The following is a 16,111-nucleotide window of genomic DNA, read 5'->3' on the forward strand; positions in this document are numbered from 1 at the left end:
TTTGTGAAAGTGATTCTTGCCACTCGTGGCTGTGACTATCACAGGCCCCAAACCAGGGGCGTCAACGGGTAGTAGGGTACCCGTGCTATCCGTAATTAGATTGGGTAGTAAGGTAGCAATTTGCTCCTGAGAACCTGATCGGGCAGTTGGAGTATGGTGTTTTCGCAACGGTGCATGTAAAAAGCACGGCAATGTGCTCACTGTACACTTTCTATCCGTAACTATGGCAAAATACCCGATAGGGTACCCGTGCTACCCGGACACAAATACCCGAACTCGTTACCCGACCAAACCCCTAAGGGCGCATTCACACGCACGGAAAAACCGGATATGGGTACAGCTTGCCTGGCGTGAAAAGTGTTTCGGTGCGTTCAGATGTACTTCGTAAAAAGCGTGCAAATCCCCGAAGGCGCTCTTTTCGCCATGCCAACCAAGGCAGCCAGGCGCCGGCGCGGCAAAAATTTCAAATCAAAGTCCTCATCAACTGGAGCTCCAGTCTTCGTCTTCGTCCTGAAGGTCTTATAGATTTTCTTTCCTTTGCGCTTCAAGCTGTCAATCTTCGTCTCGATTTTTGCACCAGTGTCCTCAGTCCAGCCTTCAGCTACAACGGTCTCGTTGATCCGCTTCGCTATCGCTGGGTACTTCTCTTGAGCCGTCAATGTAGAACCTGAAGCGCCTATAAATATCTGGCACACAAGAGGGAATACCGGAATTCAATTTAGTATTTCGTCAACCAAATAATATTGCTCCAAAATATCTCAATACTGCTTTTCATAACTGCTGTGGTAATAATAATTAACATCTTCAATACCAACAAAATTCCTCTCTTTAAAACGTAGTGCGTGGATTTGCATCCATCTGCCACCATTTTACTGGATTATTCTCAAAACGGAGTCGACAATGCCCTTTATTCTGTGCCTGCATCCTCTGTTTAATCTGAGAATGCTGTCATGTGCCCCTTAGCAGGTACGTCTTGTTATTGTATTTCTATTTCTGTTGTCGTTGCTCTTTTATTTCCATGCCGCACCGAATGCTCGGTGCTCATTTCCCAAGTCCATTTAGCACGTGCGAATTTGTGGGCGGTTTATCACCGCTGACATTGACGCGTAAGTGCATGATAATAATAATAATATTTCGTCATCCATCTCCTCGATTTGTGCTGCATGCAAACGACGTACGTACCTCCACATAGCTCTTCATCACGGCTCGCTCCATCTCGTTGTTGAACACGGTTTTCGGCATGATGGTTCTTCGACACAAACACTTTCAACCTCACCAGCACTTTGTCATGACAACTTTCCCAACTGCCGTGTTTTATCCGTGCGTGTGAATGCGCCCTTACCGTCGCAGCCCTACCCCAAGCATTGGATAGGATTCATTGCACATCAGCAAAAATGTTGGGGTCGATTTTGTACCCTCATGAATCAGTGATGATGATTTAACCTTGAAATTTGAGCAAATCTAGAGAACGGCCACCCACTAGAGGGGCAAGCCCTAACTCGGGATACAAGCCCTAACTCGGGATACTTAACCCAACGACGTGGTATACACAACGTATTCAATTCAACGCACCCAGATGAATTCAGCATAATTATCCAATGCACGATGTAGAGGTTCACATTCCGCATACGTTCGGCAAGGTTGGGCAAAATAAAGTGCAACAGATGACCACAACTGTAAAATTTGCAATGGTCTACATCTTAGCTTTAATAAATAAATGATAGCAAAAGGAAACTGGGCTAGAGAAAAGGAGCAAGTGAGATAAAAGTGGAATACTAAACACACTGAAGAAAAGCCTTGCACATCAAATTTTGTTTGCATTTTGCTTGGTTTGTGAATAGATTGGAGACGAGGGCATGCAGTCCCTAGCTGCTGGTCTGTCACAGAACACGTCACTGACAACGCTGGACCTGGAGAGCACGGGGCTAAGCGACGAGGGCGTTAATCACCTACTCAACGCACTACTGCACAACAGCACACTAAACGTCATCAACCTCAGCAGGAACTCCATATCAGCTGACTGCTGGCAACGAGTCAAGCGCACGCTGGCCAAGCGAACGCGTAGAAACTCAATGAGCTACTAACCTTGCACACATCTGCTCTTCTTCCGCTCTCCCAGGCTAGAATTAAAATGTATGTACACAACTAATTTGGGATGTTTTATCATGGTCACCGTACGGGTTATACCCAGCCGTGTGAGTTGTGTAGAATTTTAAATGTTACTCCTACAGGCAAAGTTTTTTTCCCAGATGTACTTACAGACTGTGTTCCGTCTCTCTATTGTCCAAGTATTGCAGAAGTCTTGGGTATTCGGTTAGCTATCTGCGCTTCCCCAATATTGCTGCTGCTGCTGCTGCTGCTGCTATGTACCATTGCTGATCTTAAGCATTCGCATTAGTGTTGAGATACGCGACGGGCTCGTGTCACGGGATGCTGATACGTGCGCCGGGGGCTTACTGCGACGATTGTGTCCGGGAGTAGCGTTCAGACAGGCAACTGGGTTCGACTGGCTCTTCGGAACATTCTTGTCATTTGCGGACGAGTCTGAACTGAACATTCGGCCCAAGCCCATCCGCGCCATAGGGCCCCGTCGCGGTGCCGTCTGCCCTTGAAAACTTGATGGTAGGTCTCCACAGCTGTCCAACGAATCTTCATCGTCGGACGCCCGGCGCCGTTTCGGTGCACTGTCTACACGCCGCGCTGTCCCCTTTCGCTGGACCGTGGCCCGGAAAGTAATGTCGGACGCACTCCGCGACTTCTTCACCATCGGGTGCGATTCCTCTTCCTGCGTTGGAGACTTGAGCCGCATGGTGCCCTTGCGCTCGCAGGTTTTGCGAAACTTCATGCTATCTTCTGGTTCTAGAAGAGCGTCATCAAAACTGCCAGTTCCACTGCATGAAGACACAGTCAGAACGAAGAGGAGGCTAGTCATTACCTATGCGTTAAGCCATGTGTTATGAGGTTATGGGAAGTGGGTGGAATGATGCATGCTCAACCTAAGATTACAGGTAGTGAAAGGCAGTACCACGAACTCTCTTGTGCTGACCATCAACCATTTTCTACGAAAAATCCAGAGATGTGTGGAAAACCGATTGCCAAAGCGTGTTACTACCCGTTTCTGCCAAGAATTTTCAGATTTTCCTCTCCTGCTGAATTTTCCGGCTTGTTTCTCCTTCTACAAGCGGAAACGACGAGAGTTCAGCCATCAGCAAGCCAAGAAGAATAAAACACTTGCTGAACTCTGATTGGCTGAGGGCAGTTGACCAATCATTTCAGGTGTGAAGTTCAGAGCCAGGATAGGCTATAGAAATTTTAGATTTTCTTCTTGCCACGCAAGGCTTTGTCAGCTAGTTTTTCAAGTCAGTGTGGATGCATCCGCAGTGGAAACATACGAGGCTAAGTGAGGCCAAATTGCAGTACACGCGAGTGCATCCCGCCCACACTCACATACACCCACCCACACTTGTACCGCAGTGGAAACACACGAGGCTAAGTGAGGCCAAATTGCAGTACACATGAGTGCATCCCGCTCACACTCACATACACCCACCCACACTTGTACCGCAGTGGAAACATACGAGGCTAAGTGAGGCCAAATTTTAGATTTTCTTCTTGCCCAAAAGGCTTTGTCAGCTAGTTTTTCAAGTCAGTGTGGATGCATCCGCAGTGGAAACATACGAGGCTAAATGAAGCCAAATTGCAGTACACGCGAGTGCATACCGCCCACACACTTGTACCGCAGGGGAAACACACGAGGCTAAGTGAGGCCAAATTGCAATACCCGTGAGTGCATCCCGCCCACACTCACATACACCCACCCACACTTGTACCGCAGTGGAAACACACGAGGCTAAGTGAGGCCAAATTGCAATACCCGTGAGTGCATCCCGCCCACACTCACATACACCCACCCACACTTGTACTGCAGTGGAAACACACGAGGCTAAGTGAGGCCAAATTGCAATACCCGTGAGTGCATCCCGCCCACACTCACATACACCCACCCACACTTGTACCGCAGTGGAAACACACGAGGCTAAGTGAGGCCAAATTGCAATACCCGTGAGTGCATCCCGCCCACACTCACATACACCCACCCACACTTGTACCGCAGTTGAAACATACGAGGCTAAGTGAGGCCAAATTGCAATACCCGTGAGTGCATCCCGCCCACACTCACATACACTCACCCACACTTGTACTGCAGTGGAAACATACGAGGCTAAGTGAGGCCAAATTGCAATACCTGTGAGTGCATCCCGCCCACACTCACATACACCCACCCACACTTGTACTGCAGTGGAAACATACGAGGCTAAGTGAGGCCAAATTGCAATACCCGTGAGTGCATCCTGCCCACACTCACATACACCCACCCACACTTGTACTGCAGTGGAAACACACGAGGCTAAGTGAGGCCAAATTGCAATACCCGTGAGTGCATCCCGCCCACACTCACATACACCCACCCACACTTGTACCGCAGTGGAAACACACGAGGCTAAGTGAGGCCAAATTGCAATACCCGTGAGTGCATCCCGCCCACACTCACATACACCCACCCACACTTGTACCGCAGTGGAAACACACGAGGCTAAGTGAGGCCAAATTGCAATACCCGTGAGTGCATCCCGCCCACACTCACATACACCCACCCACACTTGTGGGAAACAGTGGAAACATACGAGGCTAAGTGAGGCCAAATTGAGTACACGTGAGTGCATCCCGCCCACACCTGTACTTGCTCACAGTCAGAAAATGGCCACGTGAGTCTCACGGGAGAGGGAAGAGAGAATCAAAAGGAATCATGGAAAGATGACTCGATTGGCTACAGTCAACTCAGCGAGTAACGACAATTTGCGAGTAATGGCAGAATTTCCATGACATACCACTAATGCTACTATACAATATATGGATTCACATACTTCAAGTACATTAAAATGGGACATCGAAAGTTAGGAAACTTTGCCAGTAACATTAAGGACGTTTAGCAACGCGAAAGTTCGAAAGAAAATTCGAGTCTGGGAATGAGTACAGAAAAAAAGCTCGAAACTTCGAAAACTTGGAAGCGAAGTTGCAGTGATTTGCGAAAGTAACTTTCTCTTTTCTCGGTACGCATTTGACTACAGGGAGCAGTAATTTTACAGCCCCCTGCTTGAGACTGAGCTGCATATACGGTACGGTACTATAAGATTCAAATTACTTCGAGAAAAAGTCATTTCGCATTGCTAAACCTCACAAGTTTTCTTTTTCGGAATAGATTTTCGCGAAACATCATCACCACCAAAAGCGCGAATTTTCGCATTGCTAAACGTCCTTATTAACAACATTATTCTGGTGCCCGGCCTGGTGTGGTTACTCGCGGAGTTGACTGTATTGAATCGCCCAACGGCCGACGCCCCCTGAAATCGCCAAACTCTGGGTGGACTTGGACAATGATCCCACTTATGGGCTCACCACACCTCTGTAAGTGGGTGAGGACAGTAGAGGATGAGGTACAGAACGGATTTACAGCATCAGGGTATCCGTCCCGGGATCCAACTCACTCACTCACACACACACCTCAGACATGCCCATGGCGGAAGCGATGATAGCGAAAAGCTATGTTAGACATATCAATTTGTGTTGGGATTACACCATTCAACAGCTTATAAGGCTGATGAATTGACCGCCACTATTTTCTAGCCTGGTATCCACCACACAGCTGATTGAAGTGGCTTTTTCTGGCCAGTGAATCCCTCTTTTTCATTTTTCATTTTTTTAATTATTATTTTTTTCACACACACACACACACACACACGCTCACACACACACACACACACACACACACACACACACACACACACACACACACACACACACACACACACACACACTCACTCACACGCTTGTTGCTCACTGCCAAAACTGGTCACGTGGGTCTCCCCGGGAGAGGGGAGAGAGACTTAAAAGGAATCTTGGAAAGATGACTCAATTGGTCATTGAACCGCCCAACGGCCGACACCCCCTGAAATCCCCAAAACTCTGGGTGGACTTGAAAATGATCCCACTAAGGCCCCGGTCACACATGCACTTTTTTGGCGGTTCCGCCAAAGCGTAACTTACGCTTCCGCCGTTGCCTCGGCAACGGCGGAGGCGTAAGTAACGCTTTGGCGGAAAGTTTGGATTTCGCTACGCCAAAAAAATGCGAGCTGAGCTTTCGCGGATCCGCTTTGGCGGAACCTGCATGGTGATGGCTTGGAGTTCGGTGTGCTACTTCTGCACTGAGTTCTGGTGTTGTTTGGTTGCCGTTTGGTATTCAGTTTTCATATTGTTCTTCTTTGCCAATGAACTGTGCGTTCTGGAGATCTCGCAAACAATACTGCATCGTTATGAGTGGATAATGGGTGAGGGAATCCGTCTCCCAACTCATTGGCCACGATCGCGGACGATCTCCAACTCTCTCCTTCTCTCTCCAAGCAATACGTCCACCAGAGTATGCAACACTAGGACTGCAACCAGGGAGTAGTAGAATACTCTGCCACACCCTCACTGCAACTGCAGGCATCCACGCAGTCGCTGGGTTGATGATGGATCATGGAGGAGGCAACGACACCCTGCTATAAAACTATTTGAATTTGATATTGATATAAACTAAACTAATATTCAAATATACCCGTGCTGGGCCGCAGTGAATGTGCCCCAAATCCACGAGTGTACTTGACAGGAGACATTCAGCAGCCTGTCAGCGATCCACGATAGCTCTACTTGTACAAGCGAAGGTCGCTTCAACTTGGACAAGAACATCTAAAATAATTTCATAGGACGTGCTGCATTTGCATTCTCTCCGCCAAAGCGGAGCGTTGAGGAGCACAGTAGTCTACATGTATGTGTGACCGTTGCATCGTGTGGTCCGCCAAAGCGGCTGCGGTAGTTTCGCTTTCCGCCTCCGCAAAAGCGGTGCAAGCTTTTCATGTGTGACCGCGGCCTTATGGGCTCACCACACCTCAGTGAGTGGGTGAGGACAAGGTGCAGAAAAAGGATTGACGGCATCAGGGTATCCGTCCTGGGATCCAACTGCAGGTACCCCTGCCCCCAGTGAAGGTAATACTTGCTACTAGTGTGGGTGGCTAAATCAGAGTGGATCTGATATAAGCTTCACTAGCACCATTGATTACACAAGAGTTAATCTAGCCAGACGCAGTCCATGGTTAACAGGTACCGTATTATCTCTAATATAAGCTAGTGCTGAAACGATTACGTTTTTTCCTTAGTGGCTCAGCTGATACCATAACGATCGGCTTATCGGCTAAACGATTATTATTGTAACTACATCAGTACGTGTACATTCTGTGAATTTCAAAAAAATTACGAGTCTAACATCGCCAACGACGGAAAGCGGGCGCGTAGATCCGATGATCCCACAACAAGTCCGTCAGCTGCTCGGACTGACCAGACGAACACAGACAAGACAGAGGCAACGCACTGGTTGCAACCCAAGAGCTGATGGTGCCCTTCGCCTGTGACTTCGCTGACTTTGACGATGAAGTCAGAGAAGCCGGCCAGTGGTGCAGATCGGCGGATTTCGATGGATGAGCCGACTTGAGGTGCGCCAACAAGTATCTACTTAGTACTAGTAGTTGCTTTTCCTGTCTATGCTCAAAAGAGGCCCAGACGCCAGGCCTAGCTCGTCGTCGAGCAAACTGGTTCGGGAACCGTCGACAGAACGGAAAACACGAAACTGAAGACCATGTACCACTTGTCTTTACTGTCTTTAGCGCAAGACTAGTACTATACTCGCACGTAGAGGGAACTCTAGCCCCTACAGCTAGCTAGTGTAGACACATACTGAGCCTGCCAGTCCTGCATGCTGTATGTAAGAAACGTACTAGTAGTCAGTTCAAAAGACGGCGACGGTGATCGCGTCGATGTGTCTCAGATCGCGCTTGTACTTTTACACATACATCGATGTTGCAAGTGTGCAGTCATTTACATATTCGTGCTGTACTCGCAACACTTTCGATGCATGCAGGCTTTGTGCAACCCCAAAAGGGGGGAAATCCCGTACCGAGCGTAAGTACCATTCTACTCGTTCAGCTGATAAAATCGAAATAACCGTTCGATCTATTTCTTATCGAGTAAGTAACGAGTAATCGATATAATCGTTTCAGCACTAATATAAGCACAGTCTCCAATAATAGCACGTCTCCAATAATAGAACACCTTGGGGCGGCATTCAAAAAATAAAGTGCTCAGTCTCCATTACAAGCACACTGTGTAAATTCATTATCTGTACCGGCGAAAAAACCCTGAAATGTGTGTGCATGGCAACATGCCTCTGAAATGAGGTTGAAATAATAATGGAACAGTCTCCAATAAATGAACGTCTCCATTAATAGCACGGGGCGGAGGTACATTGAAAAAATAGAGGACCGTGCTTATATTCGAGATAATACGGTATGTATACTTCAAATAGAAAGTATATGAGCCCTGGAACCAACAAAGGGGGCAGATACACAATACACCTTCAAGCAGCCGAGCCTGTTGGCAACAGACCCAACACTATCTGGCATACGTGTACCCACCAACCGGACTAGCTGGCACTCACACACACATGCACACACATACACACTCACACCATACACACACACACGCGCGCGCGCGCACACACACCACACACGCACGTACGTACGTACGTACGAACGTGCAGCACTTACCGAGGCCTGTGCTTGCGTCCAGTTGGCTGTCGCTTGATGTTAGCCACCTTGGAGGTGACACCATCCAGGCCAAGACTAATGGACTTGGACAAACTAAACTGGACTCGAGAAAGCTTCTTGGCCATTGAACTCTGATGATTATTGTAGGAAACCTTGCCAAGACCATCTTCATCACCATTAGCCTTATAAAACCACAGAGGAAAAGTGAGAAGAACAACAATAATACTCAGCACCAGGCCATCAAAGGTCTGAAGCAAACACCTGCAACGTTCTCTAAAAACAAAACAGGCCAGCTGATCAGCAACGATTATCGGAGGGTTGTGGGGATGCATGCAGTTCTATACAGGAGTCACTGAGCAGTGTTCGATGAATCACACCTGCCGGATGCGACACAATCAACAGTGATACGACTAGCGCCAACAGTGCACAGCCTTGGTTCATGTGCTGCTGAGTGCCGTGTGTGCATGTGAGAAACGGCATGCGTGACGTGACACTGGCGAGAACATGTGAGTGTCATGGTGACATGACGTCACAGTGCGTCGGCACCCTTCAGTGCTACTACTAGCACTAGTCTTAGGAAGGTACACAGGATGGCTGGTGCCTTTTCTCAAAGTGTTTACTGTACATAGGTACATGCAATGCGAGGCTGATCGTTTGCTACAGACGTTACGCAACTACATCATCAGCTAAGTTAAGATGCTTTGGCAAAGTCGCAGCACAGCAATGCACTGGCGACGCACGCTGTACATAGCGCCCACAACACATACATGTAAGCGGTTCCGCTGACTCACACTGCGTACTTAGCGCCCACAAGCGGTTCCGCTGACTCACACTGCGTACTTACCGCCCACAAGCGGTTCCGCTGAGTCACACTGCATACTTAGCACCCACAAGCGGTTCCGCCGAGTCACACTGCGTACTTAGCGCCCACAAGCGGTTCCACTGACTCCCCACCATGACACACTAGTAATTCACATCACCTCTCCTGGTCAGGTGTGTAGAGACTGATTGCAGGCATTGAGGCAGCACACTTCACAGCTGATCTATATCGATCTGTTTGGTGATCATGAGCTACGCGCAGGATGTCCTGTCATTCTTCACCACTACACTACACTGCACCGAGGAGGTTACATAGCACAGCGCTAGTAGTATAATATCTACGCCTGTGTTCCCATAAGAGTTGCCAACCTGGTACGTACATGTACTCTGAGTGGCACTCACACGTTGCTGGACCCAGGTTCGACCAGTGTTAACTTTTCGACTCGGCACCTCGGTGGAGGGTTTAAAGGGGCACTCCGGGAATATTTTCGGCGGTGTGTTCTCTTCATGGGGGCCTTATATGGCCCCCAAGGAATGGGGAATCGCGAAAACTAGACCCAAAAAGTCGATATACGAAGCTAGGGAGGGCCAAGTTTGTCTCCTCTTTTGATGGTTTTGATGACGTCACGTGTGATTAGTATTCAAATTCTCTGCATTTGAAAGGTATGCATAGAGGATAACCATCAACTGGCGAGGGGGGGGGGGGGGGGCACTTGCCCCACATTGAGCAGGTACATTGAGCTCTATATCTAGTACATTCGTGAGTACGACCATGCACAGTTCATGACCTTTATGCAAGGCCGCCTGCTGTGTGGTTGGACTTGGCCCGCATTACCCATTACCTATCGGTGCAAAACGATGCATACGTGCCCCATTAGGGTTGACAAAATTAATGTACCTGCCAAACAAGTCGCGCGACCCAACAGGATCCCATATATGGAATGTTGCTGCCATAATAGCACTTTCCACGTGCTCTTTACTTATTAGTATCAGTCATGTAAACACAGCCGATTTCTTCAAACCACTCTGGGTTTCAACCTGGGTTGAAAGCTGCAATGTAAACACAGCCTAAGATCTAGAGACCTGCTACCCTGTCCCGGGGCAGAATTGCGATTTCATGGATGAAAAATTTCCCCACGTTTGACTATTTCTGCAAGCGTTCCACAGTTATTGAAGTTTGGATTGCATGAAAGCATCGCAAGTACTTGTTAGCATGTACACATTGATCAAGCTTATGCAGACTCCTGAACTACCACTGCGCGGAGTATGCACCATACTTGAGTACTGGCCATAAAGAGTAAGCGAGGAGCAATCGGCATGACTGCCTCATCCCTAGTGCACTGCAGCCAGCATCGGCCCTTATGCAGATACACCATCCAGTATGTTTCACACCTTGGACCACCAGCTCTCAGCAATCAACAGCAGGCACGTTCAAAATTCTTGGCTATGGCGCAGATGTACACGAAGTCAAGTCACCAACGCATGCAGCAGCAATAGATGGCTTGATGATGGGCACTTCCCACTTACGAGGAACTCAGACAGAATACTGCAACATAGAATTCTCACTGCTGTCATCTGCAACTCCGGTCTATAGCACGATTCACAATACCACTTTCCACGAAGCGATGCGCAACATGCGACAGGCTGTGACCTCAACACACGATTCACAATTGTTTAGCTTCTGTGACATCTAAATGCAGTATATAGTACATGCACGTGCAGTGTCTGCTCCAGAGCCGGGTGAGCCGGGTAATCGACTCGGTTGGGCGGCACTTGGACCCGGTTGAAAATATAGTACCGGGTCACCTGTGACCCGGTTGGTACTTTAGACGTTCGAACTTTGAAAGGACACTACATGGCTTGTATGTGTGACAGATCATGCAGAGGCGCGCGTCGAATACATGTGTACCCGGCTCCGACCTGATTGAAATGGTTGCGCCAGGTACACGTGTACCCGGCTGTCCTACAATCCTAGAGCAGACACTGACGTGTACTACACATGCTCCCGGCCTAGTAAACTGTACTGCATAGATGTACAGTTGTGCTCGGTGATATTGGAGTTGCATACCCTGGGGCGCTGTGTACTCCTGGTGCAACTCTCTGGTGATCACTTTGCACTGTATGCCAGCGTAACCATGTCCCGTGGTGCGATGTGAAACTCTGCTATTGCAGCACTGGATATAGATTATAATATAGCACAGGTAGTTGCTCACTCATGGGGCCACGTACTGTAGGTGCTGCTACTCAAAGGGGCGACAAAACCGTGACCACAGCCATGCATTGGAAGGAACATCGATAGCACAAACCAGCATGACTGATCATTACCTAGGCGTGATACGTTTGTTTGACGATACATTGAACGGTAAGAACATAACAGAATTTTTTTACGCTCAGCTGCGGGTCCAATGGGATAAATTGAGCGACAAACTCTGGTGTTATCATCATGTCCTATCATTATTCTCAGGATTTCGGAAGCATCATCTGATCATGGTGTGATGTCGGGAAGACAAGTACTGTTATTGGGAGAAGGGCTGATGTGCTCGCAGCGTGGCAAGAACGGAGACCTCAGAACAGTTCACTGGGAACTGTTCAAAGTCATGACAAACCTTCTCTTTGCACTGTGCACTGTTGTGCTGGCTTGTGCGCAAGAGCTCTCTACCTTCCAAGTATCGAGGACTGTGACTCCTCTCAGTGCGTACAAGTATAATTTTAATAATTATCGAAATGTGTTCTTCAGTACTTACCGCTTCATCCGCAAATTTGGCGACAACCTTCTTCCTTATCTTCTTCACTTGTGTACAATCCGACATGACCCTGCCTCGAATAGTCAGGGAAGGTACAGTCGGAGCCTTAGTCTTAGAGTTAGACAGTGATTCAGCGTCTGAACTGGACTTCGTAAAGCCCTTGAGTTCCACATTTTCGCTCACGCACTCCAGATCTGATGGATACGTAGTTTCCAACTTGGAACTAGGGAGTACACCCTGCTTGGAATTCGCCGTTGCATTTTTGGCTGTGCTCTCTACGGCCTGATCTCTGGTTTCGGTTGTTACGTGGCTCGCTTGACTAGAGATATCCGACTCCAGGATGACAGTAGTTGAGCTCACCTGGCAAGCGGACTTGTCTTCCTCGTCACTGGAATCCACGCATGCCATCACTGGCGAGACAGCTCCAAATCTACCAAATATCTATCCAACAATAAGAAATTCACACCACTGTGATCTACGTGAGGACGCTCAGGCAGGACCTGACTCCTGAGTTACAACTGCACTACTCTACTGCTAACTACTTGCAACAAAGAATGACGCTGGGGAAGAAAAACATTTTTTCCTGTTTGCAAACGAAGCTGTCTTTTTGAGTTTGGTGGTTTTCGGGAGCAGGCTTTTCTGCAGTCTTCACTGACTTCAGTCTGCATGGGAGCCCACACATGAATCATGGATGCCGTATATGGTGTTGTTTGGGTACGATTTGCGACCTGACATGGCACTTGGCAGCTACAAGCTCAGGTGTACGAGTAGGTTTGCGGCAGGGAGTAGTAGTATAATTATACTCTTGGTACTACTCGCTGGTTTGCGGTTTTCAATGTAACACGCTTACTGACACCGCGCCGGTGAAATAGGAGCTTTTCAAATGTAGGACTTGTTGTTATTTTACTACTCCCTGGTTTAATTCAGATTAGTCTTCAAAGGCAAAAAAAGCGTCGTCGTCATCTTCGTATTTTGTACTTCGGACCACAGCATGCTCAGCAACCTGAGCAAGCTTATGTCATAATGGTTAAGATTCTAGGACGGTCGGTGAGCAACAAAACTAAACTGCATGCACCGACTTACAGCACAAGTAAGTAACTACATGTAGTTACAAGACATTTACAGTGATACTCGTCAACAATGGTCAGGTCTGCAGTAGTTCTACTGCACTGAAAACTGAAACTGAAAAGTTCCAGATGAGTGTGAACTTTGCACCGAGATCACTTCATAGACAGGCTCACCCATAATGATATCGGACGGAAGAACATGCAAGAGTCAAGAGCGACATGCTTGTTACGGAAACAATTGGAAGGAGCCAGAGATACAAGGCATCAAGATTGGGCAAGATATACCGGTACTACCGACAGGCAAGAAATTCCATTTTATTGTAGTTTTGTGGGGTTTCGACAAAGGCACTGAGGAAGAACGATTATGCTAAACATGCATAAAACAACACATGCACAACCCACCGTAGTTAGATAACTCCAACAACCATAGGCAATTGAATTCAGCACACAAAATTGAAACAGCACAAATTTTAGCTTTGGTGGCGTATTCGATACGACGATGAGTTCAGAAAATCAAGCTATACAGCGAAAAATTTGGTAGCATTGGAATCTCGGTAAAACGAGGTTACATTTGGTAAAGATAAATTTAATATACGGTCTGTGTGTGAGATCCAAAGATCAAAGGAAGTATTTACGTTTCGAGAAGTTAGTAGTTGCTTGAGATGAGGTAGTCGGCGAGCTGTTCGACGACCTTTGTGCATGCACCTGGGGTGATTCCAGCACCAGAGTAGACGGCGATGATGATGGACTGTCCAGTCTTCACGACCGTGCAGCCGGAGTCGGATCCCTTCTTTCCGTAAATTGATCGACCGGCTTCGCAGCGGAGGAAAGTGTACTTGACACCGCCAATCTTGATACCAGTAGAGTAGAGGCCGGAGGGATCACCAGAGATGGAGCTGATCAGGGTCTTGGCCTCAGCGGCGCTGATGTCGATGCCAGTCTTGGCCCAAACGGAGCCATCCAAACCGCAGATAGCAGCGCTGGTTACGCTTCCAGAGCCGATGAGGGTCTGGTCGACATACACTTGCCAAGACATGATTGAAAAATAACGAAGAGGAACTGGACAGACTTCACTACAACAACTTGGTTGGACTGAATGTCAACTGCAGGGAAATGTTCGGAGCTTGACTGCTTTTTGCACCAAGCACAAATAATTTCAGTACGCTCGACCAATCAGCGATCAGCTAGTGAACCATTATTGGTGTGCGCACACGTAACTTACCGCAATGCGCATTTTCTTGAAGAAAGTCCACTTGACAACAGAACAATCTTTGCTGGTCGATCCCCAGTTTCCCCTCCATGCTCCAGAGCTCCTGCGTCCTTCTTCTATTCATCCTGTGCTCCCCGCGGTTACTTTGAATGTGTACTTTGCGCGTCCCTTGGCCAAAACTTTGGACTGGTGGGAAGCTCTTCTTATAACCAACTGTGGTGTCACTTTGGCTTCATATCCCCCCCCCCCTTCATCATGATAACTGCTGATAGCTGCCAAGGCTTCAATTCGGTCTGCAACCGCATACCCCCGGCCATTACTCAACACCAGCAAGTTCCGCAGCCCTCCGTCCCGGCATGAGACCACCATCCTCAATCAGCTGCTCACTGGCCACTGCAGCCTGCTGAACAAGTACTTGTTCCAGATTGAGTCGGCACCTTCACCCGATTGCACTCACTGTCCTGGAACAGTTGATGATGCTGCCCACCTCCTGCTAGCTTGCCCTGCCAGACACAGCAGTCGAGCAGGTACACGTCTATGTACCTTCACGTCAGTCAGGGAGGCAATTCTCACACAACCATCAGAAGCTATCCAGTTCTTGCAACTGGAGAAACTGATCTAAGTTTCTACTACATGTACACTGTACTCTCACAGTCATTTTCATATTTATTATGACTTGTAGTTACCGAAGAAGAAGAAGAAGATCATGATAACCACCTGATAACGCATCAACGCTACATTCTTTCATTGCATTTTCACTGCACTGTTTCTTCTTCTTCCAGTCAGTGTCCCGATCCAATGGACTTTGTTCCTGTTTAATTCGTACGAACCACTTAGAGAAGTTAGTCTTATAGAGAAGAAAGCTTATCCTCAGCATAAGACTAAATTGGCCATTTGGGTCGCTGAGTAAATCGCATTTGGCCTTGGTTTGAAAGCTTTCAACCTTTATAATAATATTATTGTAACTCGTGTCCGATTTATTCTTGCTGAGGTCATTGCACGAATGCAGAAGCAATGCCATCATATAACCAAGAGCATAATTATCTCTTAATTTGCTAAATCCTATATATAGGATTTTGGTCATATTTTTCAACTCAAAATGGGTGTGGCATGAGAATAGCAAAAAGTATGTGACCAATTTTTCCTTGCTAGGTTTTAGTAGATATCGAGAGTTGAATAAGATAATTTTTTCAAACACTAACATCTCAGGCGCATCTCCTTGCCCAATATTACTAAGGCCTGTGCCCTATTTTTCGAATCCTATATATAGGATTTGAGATTTTATTGGACCTTGTTTTATCCTTAAAACTGGTAGTTTCATGACGGCATGTGCAATATGTCGTCATGAAACCACCCCGTGCCACACCTGCAATGTTCTTCTGCACATTCACTGCTTCAGTCCTTTCCATGACAGCAGCTGAACAATTATGCTCAAATTTCCAATTATTGCTAAACATGGGTATTCATCAGAAATATTATCGCCCTATGAATCTAAAATGTAAACATTCATGCCTCAACACATATCTACAACTCCATGAAAACCATTATGTCGTTATTATTGGTCGTGATGACCAA

The 16,111-nt window shown here is 47.5% G+C and overlaps 3 protein-coding genes across 3 annotated transcripts in view; 1 reads left to right on the forward strand and 2 right to left on the reverse strand.

The window, feature by feature from the left end:
• Positions 1-2,456, forward strand: part of LOC135822502 (glutamate-rich protein 3-like) — a 27,734-nt gene extending 25,278 nt beyond the window's left edge. The window contains exon 19 of the mRNA XM_065335283.1: positions 1,842-2,456. Coding sequence (XP_065191355.1) covers positions 1,842-2,084 — 243 coding nt within the window. The 3' untranslated portion in view covers positions 2,085-2,456. The remainder of the gene's footprint in view (positions 1-1,841) is intronic.
• Positions 1,578-12,885, reverse strand: LOC135822503 (uncharacterized). The gene is made up of 3 exons (XM_065335284.1): positions 12,260-12,885; positions 8,697-8,878; positions 1,578-2,891 (listed from the first exon to the last, which is right to left on the reverse strand). Exons 1-3 carry the CDS (start codon positions 12,665-12,667, stop codon positions 2,363-2,365), a joined length of 1,119 nt encoding a protein of 372 aa, XP_065191356.1. The 5' UTR covers positions 12,668-12,885; the 3' UTR covers positions 1,578-2,362.
• Positions 12,886-13,972: 1,087 nt separating this feature from the next.
• Positions 13,973-14,362, reverse strand: LOC135823662 (profilin-1A-like). Its single transcript, XM_065336511.1, has one exon. It carries the CDS (start codon positions 14,360-14,362, stop codon positions 13,973-13,975), a length of 390 nt encoding a protein of 129 aa, XP_065192583.1.
• Between the last annotated feature and the right edge of the window lie 1,749 nt (positions 14,363-16,111).

This window comes from Sycon ciliatum, chromosome 8 (genome assembly GCF_964019385.1).
Source record: "Sycon ciliatum chromosome 8, ocSycCili1.1, whole genome shotgun sequence".
Taxonomy (NCBI): domain Eukaryota; kingdom Metazoa; phylum Porifera; class Calcarea; order Leucosolenida; family Sycettidae; genus Sycon; species Sycon ciliatum.

What these genes read in the sequence shown, in the direction of transcription:
- LOC135822503 (XM_065335284.1), bottom strand. Translation starts at nt 12,667, where the DNA reads ATGGCATGCGTGGATTCCAGTGACGAGGAAGACAAGTCCGCTTGCCAG. An exon ending in CCAAATTTGCGGATGAAGCG is followed by an intron (nt 8,879 to 12,259) that starts GTAAGTACTGAA and finishes TGGTTTTATAAG; the next exon opens with GCTAATGGTGATGAAGATGG. An exon ending in GGACGCAAGCACAGGCCTCG is followed by an intron (nt 2,892 to 8,696) that starts GTAAGTGCTGCA and finishes GTCTTCATGCAG; the next exon opens with TGGAACTGGCAGTTTTGATG.
- LOC135823662 (XM_065336511.1), bottom strand. Translation starts at nt 14,362, where the DNA reads ATGTCTTGGCAAGTGTATGTCGACCAGACCCTCATCGGCTCTGGAAGC.